Consider the following 13655-nt stretch of genomic DNA (forward strand, 5'->3'; position numbering starts at 1 on the left):
TTGTCGCCTGGGATGTACTCTATCCTGAAGTCGAAATCCGCAAAGAACTCCGCCCATCGTATGTGCCTCTGGTTCAGGAACCTTGCCGTGCGCCAGTACTCCAGGTTTTTATGGTCCGTGCGGACCTGCACTGTGTGTTTGGCTCCAATGAGGAAGTGCCGCCACGCCTTGAATGCTGCATGAATGGCCAGCAACTCCCTGTCCCAGATGGTGTAGTTCTGCTCTGACTTGCTGAGCTTCCTGGAGTAGAAGGCACACGGTCTCCAGTCCCCATGCGGGTCTTGCTGCAACAGTACTGCTCCCACGGCTCTGTCTGAGGCGTCCGTTTCAACCCTCATCGGTCTGCTGGGATTCACATGCAGTAGCTGCTCTTCGGACGAGAAGAGACGCTTGAGTTTCTGAAAGGACTGCTCCGCTTGCTCCGTCCAGATGAACTTCTTCTTCTTGGAGCTGAGCGTGTCGGTAATGGCCGCCGTCTGCATCGCGAACCCCTTGATGAACTTGCGGTAAAAGTTGGCGAAACCGACAAACCGCTGGACCTCCTTCCGATTGCGCGGGCTCTTCCAGTCCAACACTGAGCGAACCTTGGCGCTGTCCATGGCGAGCCCCTTGTCCGACAACTTGTAGCCCAGGAAATCTACCTCCTTCATGTCGAACTGGCACTTCTCCAGCTTGGCGTACAGCCTGTGCTCCTGCAGTCTCTGCAGAACTTCCTTGACGTCTCCCTCGTGGGTCTCCTCTGATTCTGAAAATATCAGGATGTCGTCCAGGAAGCAGACGCATTTCTTGTAGAGGAGACCCGCCAATACGTGATGCATGAAGGCTTGAAAACAGTGGGAGCCATTTTGTAATCCAAAGGGCATAACTCTGTATTCATAGGTGCCCAGGGGCGTGAACATGGCAGTCTTCCATTCGTCGCCCTCCCGTATGCGAATCAGGTTGTACGCCCCTCGCAGATCCAACTTTGTGAAAACGCGTCCTTTCCTCACCGTTGCGAGCAGGTCATCTATCTTGGGCATGGGAAAGGCTGTGGGCTTGGTTTTCGAGTTCAAAATTCTATAGTCCACCACAAGCCTTTTTTGGGGCGTGTCCTTCTTCTTCACAAAGAATACAGGACTGCCCCCCACTGCCTTCGACTCCTGGATGAAACCGCGCTTCAAGTTGAGGTCTATGAACTCCCTGAGTTCCTGCAGCTCGTCTTCAGACATGGAATACAGTTTCCCGGTTGGCAGCGTCGCCCCTGGCAGGAGGTCAATCTTGCAGTCATAGGACCTGTGGGGAGGCAGCTTGTCCGCTTCCTTCTCGCAGAAAACCTCCAAAAACGCTGCGTACTTGAGTGGCACTGCTTGCAGCGTGCCTAATTGTAGCTGCGGGTCATCCTCTTCCCCTTCCGGGCTAGGCAGAATGCAATGTTCCGCACAGTATGAGGAGCCGAAGGTCAGTTGTCGCTGGTACCATGCCAATGCTGGGCTGTGCCTGTGCAGCCAACTCATGCCTAATACTATAGGCGTGTCCGACAGTTGGGTGACATTGAAGCTGATGACTTCTCGGTGATTCCCAATTTGCATCACCATCGGAAGCGTTTGCTGCACCACCTGCCCCCCCAGCAATTCCCTGCCATCCACCGTGACAACCTTCAGAGGCAGCGTGGCTGGCAGGAGTGCTATGTTGTGCTCTTGAATGAAATCCAGTCCTATGAAGTCTGCGTTACTACCAGAGTCAATGGTAATCGGCACTTCCATAGTGAGTCCATTGGGTAGTTGGAGCGATGCTGTGAGCTGCACCACTGGTTTGGGCGGGAGGGGGTCTGTGGGCTGCAAAATCTCTGGGGACGGCTTCATTGACTTGTCTGGCTGGGCCCCAGTGCCTCTTCCTCCAACCAGACTCTGTCGTTTCCCTGCTGTGGTTCTCTCTGCTGAGTTGCGTCTGTTACTGTTGCTGAGGCTGCAGTGTGCTTGTGGAGCCTCTGGGGACACTCTTTCGCCATGTGCTGAGCACTGTCGCAGATGTAGCACTTCCTGTTCCCTCTAGGAGGCTTCGCTTTGACTGCTCCCGGTGTTAGGGCTCTGGTTGCTGACTGAGCCCTGGCGCCTCCAATCTCCATCGGTTCCTCTCCCCCTCCCTGCGGAGGTGTGGATTGCGCACGCGCTGCATCCTTGGGAAAGAGGGGAGGTGCTCTCACTGGCGTACGTCCCCAACGTCCTTCTTCTCTGTTCCATGGACGTTCTTCCAGACGCACCCCAATTTGCAGCGCCCGCTGGACAACCTCCTGAGTGCTCTTTGGTCTCTCCCCTCTTGCAATCTCATCTTTCACATTTGCATTCAAGCCTTCCCAAAAAAGGTCTCTGGCTGGGGCAGAATCCTTCTCCCATCCCAGCGCATGGACTAATGCAAAAAAGCGGGAATGGTACTGCCTTACACTGGCTCTGCCTTGTTTGAGCCCATGTATGTCTTTTCTGGCGATATCAATGTCTATATTTGATAAAAAACACGAATCCATCGCTTTAATGAATGCATCCGCATTTTGGAGCGCCGGATCCTTATCTCTCCACAGATTGCGCAGCCACGCTTTAGCTTCCCCATGCAAATGGGACAAGATAAACCCCACCTTCTCTTGCTCATCTCTAAAGTCTTTATCCAGCAGTTCCAGCGCAAACAGCACATCTGCTCGGAAGTTAGGGTACTACTGCAAATTCCCATCGAAATGAGATACCAGGCTGCATCCTCTTTTCCCCAGCCCAATCCCCTCTGATTTGGGTCTCGGTTGCCCCTGCTTAGCAAGCACTTCCAACCTGGCTTGGAGATCCCTGCAGGCGGCAGCCGCTTCCTCTTCCCTTTTCCTGGATGCGAGTACCTCCGCGTTGAGTTGTGTCACTGCATCTTGCAGGGCTGCTAGTTGCTGTTCTGTAGTCATCTTGCCTGACTTTTGTGAGCTCGCGAAGCACCAATCTTCTTTCCTCGCTGCGTCCACTCACGTTACGAGGTTTTTGGTGCAAAACTTTTGGAGAGATGGAGCTTACTGTCAGAGCTGGCTCCAGGTCCCAGCTCACAGAGGACCAACGCTAGCCGGCAGTAATGTACAAAAGTCTTTATTGAAGTACAGTTTCCATTTTCAAGCCGCAGCGCCCCAGCTCTACGTCTAGGGGTTAGATCGGCGAAGCTCCATCTGAGTCTCCGCCCCCTGTACACCAGTTTAAGATTCTAGCCTTACTCCACCTCTTCCGTCTCTCCTTTCTCCTCTGGGTCCTGCTACCCCCCGGGGTCCCTTCCTTCCTGGATTCTTCTGACGCTGACGTTGACCCCCCTGACTCCTCCCCCTCTTTTCGGCGGGCTTTGGGACCTGGCTCCCTATCCGGGCTGCCAACTGCGCCGCCCTCCTGTACATTTGAACTTGGCGCGCGCGCCCAGCCTTCAACCTTCCTCTCGACCGTTTCCTCGCTCCCCGATGGAGGCGTGGCCAATCCTGACTCATGTCCTCCCACTGGCAGTGCGCCGCCTGATCCCGATGCCTGGGACTCCTCCCCCCTACTGCACTCTGGTGTGGACGCTGGTCCTGATTTCCAACTGCTGCTCTCTGAGTCCCCTCTGGCCCCTTCTTCCTGGGGTGTCCCCCTAGGCACCCCCCTTGCTCTGACCATGGGAGCCCCTTTCTGTGAATCTTCCGATTCGCTGGAAAGACTCAGAGACCTCGGACCGCTGTCATCGCTAACATTTCCTTCGGACTCCTCCCCCTCGCTCTCTATTTCCTCCCTTTCCTGTGCCTCTGCTCCTGAACCCCTGACACATACGCTTCAGGTTACAGACTCCGCTAACCTAAAATAGCACCTCGGGTTAAGAACTTTGCTTCAGGATGAGAACAGAAATTGTGCTCCAGCGGTGCAGCAGCAGCAGGAGGCCCCATTAGCTAAAGTGGTGCTTCAGGTTAAGAACAGTTTCAGGTTAAGAACGGACCTCCGGAACGAATTAAGTACTTAACCTGAGGTACCACTGTACTCAGTCTCCATTAAGTCTAGAATAAAGTGTGTCTGCAGCTGAAGTTTCCTTGTCATTTCCACCATATTGAGCTTGGGTCATTGCCTGGGCACCATCCGGTCTCTGGTATATGGCTCACTAGCTTTGCTTTAGGTATCTCTGCCTATCAACCTGCCTGTTCCTCCTTTATCTCCCTCCATCCATGCTTCCATGCCTGCCAGTTTCCCCATCTGTTGGCTTGCCTTCATCCTCATCCCAACCCACTCCTGCCCCTGAGCTTTGGACAGGCTTCCCAGCTCAGCTTCTGGCTTGCAGTCGCCTCTGCCTCCAGGCTGACCCTCCTGTCTGTGGGTCAGCCCTGGGGCTCCCCGATCCAACATGGCCAGATGGACAGACGCATGCTCTCATCCCAGCAGTGTGCAGACAGGTGGCAGAGAAAGAATATTCTCAGACCTGTGGCAGAGAGAGGATATATGCTCTTTTAAATTCCTAAACCGCTAATGCTGTAATCTCCCTGCACTCAAGTCCCTGTGGGGTGGCAGAGAGAGTTTTGGTCCTGTTTATACTGATGCTCACACACACATTATGCAGGGAGGCCTGTTAACGCATCTGAGATCCATAATTCAGGAGCCGGGGAAATGTTTGATCAGCCATAGCATCTTTTCAAGGCGATGGCATTTCCAATGGAGTGTGCAGGAGGGGCTTGCTTGTTATCAGCTAGCATGTTGTGTTTGTAAAGATAAGGTTAATAGGATCCCTATCAGTGCTGGTATTTTAAAAATCTAGCACAAGAGAACCATAACTTAATAGAAAAGTAGTAATGAAGCGGTGGCGGCCTTGTAGTGTGGTTCTTGTTGTTTTGATTCATCTGTTAGTTGCAAATTACGTGAGCACAAGCTGCACATTTTCTGTTAGCTGCAAATTGTGAGAAAGCCTCAGTGTCTCAGGACATGCTGGGGCAGATAAAGAACGGATGGGGAACAGTGGCAATTGGTGTCCGTTGGGAGTGATAGGGTGCAAGGCCGGGAGACCACCTGTAGGTGGAGCCAGAGGAAAATATCAGGAAGAGCCAACTGATTCTAGTTTTGTCCCCATCCTCCTCCTCCTTCCTGCTAGGTTCTACAAGGGCAACACTGAGATTAAGGAGAAGGAAGATGACAGCCTGTGATTGTCCCAGGAGGGTGGGAGCTGGCTGAGACCAAGCAGAGGTTGCCCAAATTGACCAGCCTCCACTGATGAAGAAACTGTGACCCTTTCGTTTTTCTTAGGCAGCATGCCCAAAGGTCATGAGATGTTGGGGAGTGGTAGCCCAACAACATCTGTTGGGTGTAGTGAAGGGTTAACCTTCTGTGTCTCAAGGCTGAGAGGAGGCGCTTACAAGGGAAGTAAGCCAGGACGTGACGAAAGCAGCTTGGAATGCTGTGAGCTGAGTGAAAAGTGAAAGCAGTTTTGTTGCGCAGCTGCAAACAGAGGGAGAAGATGCAGCTTGATTCTGCTGGAAGTTCTTGATTGTAAATATGCTACTTTTGAGCAAATAAAGAGATATTAGGACAGAAGAAACGTGCGGGACCTTTTTTACTGCCCTTTCAACACGACCGCTGTGCAACTTTGCTATCTGCTAATTGCTTTACGACCTGCAGAGGCTCGCAGGGGGAAGCGTGCTGGACGCCGAACAATAAAGCAATAAATCTACCTAACAAAGGTTATGGGTCAACGTGAAGCGTGTGTGAAAGGGCTTTGAAGCTTTATTTGCTGATCGTCAGTTTGATCGACTGCCGAGACTTCAAAGGGCAGATCGGAGGAGGCTGACGGAGTGGGAGCTGAGAGCCACGACGTCCGGAGTGCCCAGTTTGGCTGCTGAGTGAGTACCTTTGGAAAAGCCAACAGAAGGGAGGCAATGGCTCAGCCCTGTGAATATGGCTTTGAGTTTAAACTGCCATGTCAGAAACTGACTAGCCAAAGTTGGTTGCAGTGGAGCTTTCAAGTAGAGCTTTTGCTAGTGGGGGAGCAGTTTTGGAACGTAATTCAGCCCCCACAGAATGCAGCTGGGAAAGCAGAGGCTAAGAGGGCTGCAGAGCAAAGTGAAGTTGAGAAGCGTGTGCTTGCTTTTTTGGCAGAAAGTGTGGATGCTCAACTGGTGTCAGTTGTGCTGGGTGCAAGAAAGCCAGAGGCCGCTTGGCTAGCACTTCGAGAAGCTTGTGGAGCTGGGGTGGGAAGCAAGGGCCGAGATGTGGCTGCATCCGAAAGGGAGAGGCAAGATGGCGCCGGCCACATTCTTGAGAGCTGATACACAGCTGGGAGAAGCTGTGAGCCCCACAGGGGGGCGAAGGGACTGTTGCTGGCAATGCTGCTGGTGCTTTTGCTGAGCCTGGGAGCTGTGCGGATGCTGCAACGTGTCTGTGTCAGGGGCCTGGAGAGAGGCCAAGTGTTGGGAGCCCTTTACCCATCAGAGGAGGTGCAGGAAAACGTCCTGGAGACCCCGTGAGCAGTGGGGGGGCAGTGAGCAGTGAAAGCTCAGAGACGCCTCTTTCTCCAAAAGCTGCCAAGAGTTGTTTACGTCGTGAGTCGGAGCCTGGGAAGCTGAAAAGAGCTAAAGGCTTCAAGGCTGGCCATCTGCAGCAAGTAGAGATAAGAGCTTCAGAGTTGTGTGGAACGCTGAGACAAGTCCAGTCTCCATGGCAACTGAGAGAGTTGCATCTACGGAAGCTGTGAAGGTCGTGGGCAAGTCTTCCTGCCGGGGGGAGTCTGTTGCCGTGACAACCAGAGAGGACATCTGCAGAAGCCCCAAGGAGGGGGGTAGTGAGGAGATTGTTGCCCTGGCGACCCAGGAATGTCAACAACAAGGTTTTCTCACTGTAATAATCGACAGTGGTGCCTCGAACTCATTGGTGCCATCTCCTGGTCTTTTGAGGAATTGCAGGACAGTTAAAACTGAGAAATTTGTGACGATTGCAGATGGAAGCAGAAAAAGACTAACAGAGACAGGCCTTTTCTTCTGTCCTTTTCTTAAGCATGAAGTCAAAGCTTATGCAGTGCCCGGTTTAACTAACTGTTTGTTAAGTGTGCATGATCTACTTATCGATGGTTTTCATATTTCTTTTGCAGGTGACAAATGTGAATTCTCCAAGGATGGGAAACACGTGTACACAGTGCAGTCTAAAGATAATTTGTTTGCTGTAAATGTGCCTTTTCCCACAGGAGAAGATGACACCGAAGATGCGAAGGGCCAATGTGTGAATGTAGCACCCCACCATGGTTGTTCACATATTTGGCACCGACGCTTCGCCCATTTGAATTGGAAATATCTCCAGAAAGCACCAGAGCTGACACAAGGGTGCAAATTTAATGTCTGTGACAAAGTTTTAGATTGCAATGCATGTAAATCGGCGAAAATTGTGACATGCTCATATCCAAAGTCAGAGAGGCAGACCACAAAATCCTTTGAATTAATTCATGCAGATTTGTGTGGACCCATGTCTGTTGAGTCACTGGGAGGTTCAAAGTATTCTCTGCTTTTGATTGATGATTTTTCGAGGTCTGCTTGGACCTTCTCTCTGAAAACGAAAGGGGAGGCGGCTAAAATGATCAGGGATTGGATCACCGTAGTTGAGGTAACCTTTTCCACCAAAGTTCATGGTTTTCAAAGTGACAGAGGTTCTGAATTCACTGGTTCTGCTTTACAGGATTTCTTTAGGGAGAAGGGGATTAGCCACAGACTGACCGCTCCTTACTCTCCGCAACAGAATGGGCTGGCAGAGAGAAAGAACAGGACGGTGCAGGAAGCTGTGTCTGCGATCCTGTGGGACGCAGGGCTATCCCAGAATTATTGGTCTGAAGCTTGGAGATTTGTGGTCCATACGCAGAATAGAGTGTACAACTCTAGTGTAGGAAACACACCGTATTTCTTACTGCATGGAAAGAAGCCTAAGGTACACTACCTTCATGTGTTTGGTTGTGAGGCTTGGGTGCTTATTCCAAAGGCTCTACGTAAGAAAGGTGAGCCAAGATCTAAAAGAATGATCTTTGTAGGGTATGAGCCTGGCTCAAAGGCCTGGCGGTTTGCGTACCCAAGTGGAGACCAGTCTAGGTTGGTTATCAGCAATAGCGCTAAGTTCTGTGAGCAAGCCGGTTGGAAGCGTCTGCACGCTAATCCAGACGTGATTCCACAGCAGTTCTATGACTCAGACGTTGAGGAGGAAGAGGAACTTGTTGCTGGGGACCACGGTCCAGAGCGACAGAGTCCAAGGCAGGAACAGCTCAGGATCACTCAGAGGGGGGAACCTAGAACACCTCCTCAGGCAAGTGTCAAGTTTGAGCCAAAGAGTGAGCCATCTTCACCTGCTGGACCAGCTGTAAGGCCCGAGAGGCGCAGCAGGTCAGAAGGGGAAGACACTGAAGTTGAGGATGATTTAGCTGGACCCAGTGAAGCAGCAGGGTCACCAGGATTCACACTGAGGAGATCAGCGAGGACAAGGAGGCCTCCTGATCGGTACGACGCTTCTAGCGTCTGGGTAGATTCTGCAAGATGTGAACCTGAATCCTTCGAGGATATTCAGAGTTTACCTGAGGAAGAAGCAGGCAAGTGGCACAGGGCAATGGACAAAGAGATGAAGTCCATGAAAGATCTAGGTGTGTTCTCACTCATAGAGTTGCCACCGGGCAAGCAGGCTGTGAGTTGCAGGTGGGTTTACCGCTTGAAACCCACTGACGCTGGAGAGCCGCAGTATAAAGCCAGGTTAGTTGCTCGAGGATTTACCCAGAGGAAGGGAATACATTTCACGGAGGTGTATTCGCCAACGTCACGAGTGGAGACTCTGAGAACGCTTTTAGCTTGTGCAGCACAGAGAGGCTGGAAAGTAAACCACTTTGATGTGGATGTTGCCTACCTTAACTCAGATCTCCAGGAGGAGCTGTACATGATTCCTCCTCCGGGGTTTGAGAACTTAAGGCAGGATGTTGTGTGGAGATTGCACAAATCCATCTATGGATTACGTCAATCTGCTAGAAACTGGAACATGTGCCTGAATGAAGCCTTAGAAGAGCTAGGTTTCAGGAGAAGTGTTGCTGATAGTTGCTTTTATTTGAGAGGATCAGGGGCAACACAAGAGTATTTGCAGATTTGGGTTGGTGACGTGCTATTTTTCTCAGAAACAGATAAACAGGCGGAGAAGTTTGCCAAAGAGCTAGGTAAACGGCTCAAGCTTAAACAGCTTGGTGCTGTCAAAACCTATCTAGGTGTCAATGTTGAGCGTGCACAGGATGTAAGTTTTATGCTCAGCCAGAGAGGTAAAATTGAGCAATTGCTTCAGAAAATGAGGATGAGTGATTGTGCAGGAGTGAGAAGTCCTATGAAGACTAATTTTGTGAAGGACAGCCAGCAAGTAGAACGCGCTGCGTTTGAGAATACTGAAGTGTTTCAGTCAGTCCTAGGGAGTTTGTTGTACTTGTCCCAGTGGAGCAGACCTGATATAGCGTTTGCTGTCAATCTGCTCAGCAGGGAAGCTTCAAACCCTAGTGTGCAAGCCTGGAATGGCATCAAGAGAGTTCTGAGGTATTTGCAAGAGACCAAAGACTTTTGTCTTAGGTTGCCAGGACAAGGAGAAGTCAAACTGACTTGCTTTGTGGACTCGGATTGGGCTAATCTTGAGGATCGCAAGTCTGTATCTGGCCTAGTGGTGAAGTTTGGGAACTCAGTAGTTGGATGGAGGTCCAAGAAGCAAAGTCTTACAGCGCTCTCATCCACTGAGGCTGAGTTTAGTGCTCTTTCAGAGGTGTGCAGAGAAGTAGAGTTCTATGCTTGCTTAGTGCAGAAACTCTGCGAAGTGGATTGTCTGCCGATACGTGTTTTCGAGGACAATCAACCATGCCTGCGTTTGGCAGAGTCAGGTCAGTTCAAGGCCAGAACTAAACACCTAGACATTCGCTTTCGGAATGTGTGCCAGAGTGTTCAGGAGGGATTAGTTGCACTGAAGTATTGTCCCTCTGCCAAGAACCTAGCTGATGGGTTCACGAAGCCACTCACCTTCCAAAGACATGGGGAGTTTTGCGAAGGTTTGGGTTTGGGACGACCAAGGGTCGATTCTCCCCTCAGGCGCGAGACAAGAGGGGGTGTTGGGTGTAGTGAAGGGTTAACCTTCTGTGTCTCGAGGCTAAGAGGAGGTGCTTACAAGGGAAGTAAGCCAGGACGTGACGAAAGCAGCTTGGAATGCTGTGAGCTGAGTGAAAAGTGAAAGCAGTTTTGTTGCGCAGCTGCAAACAGAGGGAGAAGATGCAGCTTGATTCTGCTGGAAGTTCTTGATTGTAAATATGCTACTTTTGAGCAAATAAAGAGATATTAGGACAGAAGAAACGTGTGGGACCTTTTTTTCTGCCCTTTCAACACGACCGCTGTGCAACTTTGCTATCTGCTAATTGCTTTACGACCTGCAGAGGCTCGCAGGGGGAAGCGTGCTGGACGCCGAACAATAAAGCAATAAATCTACCTAACAACATCTAGACAGCCGTGTGTGTGTGTGTGTGTTTTTAAAACAAATTTTATAGACTGCTTCAAAGCACAGAGTCAACCTACATGGTAAAAGCAAAATAAAACACAGAAACACAAGCTCATAAAGCCCACCCAATGAACTCTTAAACAATAAAACCATCCATAGAAACTAATATAAAAACTGGGGCTCTGTGGATGACTCTGTTGATGTTCGTGGCTCATCTGTGGCCTTCTGGCTGTTGTTAGACTGCAACTCCAGCCAGCTTGCCCAACGCTCAAGGATGCTCAGACAGTAGAACAAGAAATTCTTATTCTCAGGGTTGTTTGCAATATGTTGGGCCAAAAAATAGAATCATAGAGTTGGAAGAGACCACAAGGGCCATCGAGGGGTTGGACTAGATGACCCTTGTGGTCCCTTCCAACACTACAGTTCTATGATTCTATGACATGAGCCCAGCCATATCTGGAAGGCCACAGGATCTCCACTGCTGCTATAAATGGAAGTGCTGTGGGATTCATTGCTGCTTTCACTTCAACAGACTGACCTGGCTCGCGTTTCCCATTAATTGCTACTACCAGAGATAAGAAAGGAAGTGAGAGAACAATGCAACCTACTAGCATTAAATGAGATCAAATTTTTTAATGTAGGAGGCTCTTAGCGGTCTCCACTGCATTTGTCCTTTATTATCAGACAGGTTAAGATAATGACTGTAAGGTACTCTGCACTAATTAACATCAACATTACCAGCGAGAATGAACAAATATTAACAAATTATGACAATTCACTACCACGCTCTCATAGCTTATTGCTCCCCCCGCCATCCCCTCAAACTACAGTTCCTATAATTCCTTCAGGAGGGATGCAAGAAATTCCTCCAAGCAATTTCACAGAACTTTTCGGCTCCCCTTGTAATTCCGTGGGTGTTCTGCCTGAGTAGGAATTTACTTTAGGTTTCTCAGTTTAGGATGAAATGTGATGACAACCCCAGTTAGGTAAAGGTAAAGGGACCCCTGACCACTAGGTCCAGTCGTGACCGACTCTGGGGTTGCAGCACTCATCTTGCTTTACTGGCTGGGGGAGCCGGGGTACAGCTTCTGGGTCATGTGGCCAGCATGACTAAGCCGCTTCTGGCAAACTAGAGCAGCGCACGGAAATGCCGTTTACCTTCCTGCTGAAGCGGTACCTATTTATCTACTTGCACTTTGATGTGCTTTCGAACTGCTAGGTTGGCAGGAGCAGGGACCGAGCAACGGGAGCTCACCCTGTCACGGGGATTTGAGCCATCAACCTTCTGATCGGCAAGTCCTAGGCTCTGTGGTTTAACCCACAGCGCCACCCACGTCAACAACCCCAGTTCAACAGGCTTAAAAGCAGAGATATGCTTATAGCACAGATGTGGTCTGCTCTCTTACACCGTTGTTCATGCACAGGTGTCAAGGCAGGGGTCTCCCTCCCGCCCAGGACTAATCTTACCTTAGAGTTATCCAGGTGATCTTCGGGCAAACTGCTATTCTCTCAGGGTCCAGTCTGCAGTATGAAGACTATATTGGCCTACTTACATGGTTGTTGTAAGACAGCCTTCCTCAGCAAGGTGCTCTCCAGATGATTTGGACTACAGCTGCCATCAGCCCCAGCCAGCACAGCCAATAGTCAGGAAACATGGGAGTTGTAGTCTAAACCTTCTGAAGGGCACCAGATTTCGTGGGAGGATGTTGTAAGGTTTCTGGGACTGGAGCCATCACTTTCTGTTTTTGAGCACTAGGAAGAAACATTGATACTCAACAACTCCATTGGATCTTGAATTTCTCTTAGCAGGGTGAAGTGTCACTGGATCTATCTATCTATATCTATCTATTATCTATCTATCTATCTATCTATCTATCTATCTATCTATCTATCTATCATCTATCTATCATCTATCTATCTATCATCTATCTATCTATCATCTATCATCTATCTATCTATCATCTATCATCTATCATCTATCATCTATCATCTATCATCTATCATCTATCTATCTATCTATCATCTATCATCTATCTATCTACCTATCATCTATAGATTTGTGTATTTGGGGTTGTTTTACCCTAGGTTTTTAATGTGTTCTGTCCTTTTTTTGGTAAGTTGCTTTGATTTTCATTCTTTGACCAAAAAAGAAAGAATAACTAAATATAATAAACAAATATTTAATATGCATTATGAGTTTTGAACGCATATGTCAAACATTGCTGGGTTGCAGAGGCTGCCTGCCAGAGCAGGTATTCATTGCTGCAAAACACTGCCCAAATCACTGACGGTCAGTGTAGTCAACATTTTGCTGCCTGGATCAAAAGTTGGAAACAACATAAAGTGGGATTTTTTAAAAAAAATATTGCTTACCTCTAAAACTGCACCCGTTGGCTGGGTCAATTTCCCTCCCATCGATTCTGAACACCCAGCGGCCCGGCACATTGACATTGGTTGTGTCTTCTATGTTGGCTATATCTGGGGTTCTGGAACCAGGTATGCTGAAAAAGTTGGTGCTATTTCCACCGTTGAAGCCAGCCTACAATACATAGGGGAGAGGAATGAGTAAAAGGCCGCAGCCATGGTTGGCCCACCCATGAGGCAAGGTGAGGTGGTTGCCTCAGGCAGCAGATCCAGCCTATACTGCAGCTGCATTTTATGCTATTTTGTTCCTTTTAGATCACAGCTCATCCCTGTTTTCCAGGGTAACTAAGCGTTGCACATAAAACTCACCAGGGTTAATATCAGCAGCGTTACAACTATGTTTCCTGTGCCTGGCATTCTATTGTATGATGCAGTTATTAGTAATTTTACTGCTGTGGTTTTCTGGGGGTTTTGTACTTATTTTGGACATTTGCTCAAAGTTTCCTTCTGAATATTGGTCATTGGCCATCATCAAGAGATGGATGAACTGATTGATGGAACTCCCTGTTAGGATATAATTAATTCCTTTCCACCTTAAAAGGGACAGGCATGACTATTGTGTGTCACATGCCTGTTTACATTTCCAGCACAGTCTGCTGGGAACAGCTTTTGTGTTACTGCTGTTTTGCTGGAGACGAAGGGAAGCAGACATGTTTTCCTTTGTTCCTGAACTGTGCTGAATAAAATGCTGTACATTATGCTTACACATTTCTCTGTCCGCCTCTTCTTCTGCGAGAAGATTTACACACTCTGCTGACAGAGTGTGCA

General features: G+C 49.2%; 1 protein-coding gene across 1 annotated transcript in view; it reads right to left on the reverse strand.

The window, feature by feature from the left end:
* The window catches only part of TECTA (tectorin alpha), a 96701-nt gene that overhangs the window by 60190 nt on the left and 22856 nt on the right, over positions 1-13655 (reverse strand). Inside the window, exon 5 of the mRNA XM_080983355.1 lies at positions 12837-13002. Coding sequence (XP_080839481.1) covers positions 12837-13002 — 166 coding nt within the window. The remainder of the gene's footprint in view (positions 1-12836; positions 13003-13655) is intronic.

This window comes from Podarcis pityusensis (assembly GCF_964106645.2).
Source record: "Podarcis pityusensis genome assembly, chromosome: 15".
NCBI classification, from domain to species: Eukaryota; Metazoa; Chordata; class Lepidosauria; order Squamata; family Lacertidae; genus Podarcis; species Podarcis pityusensis.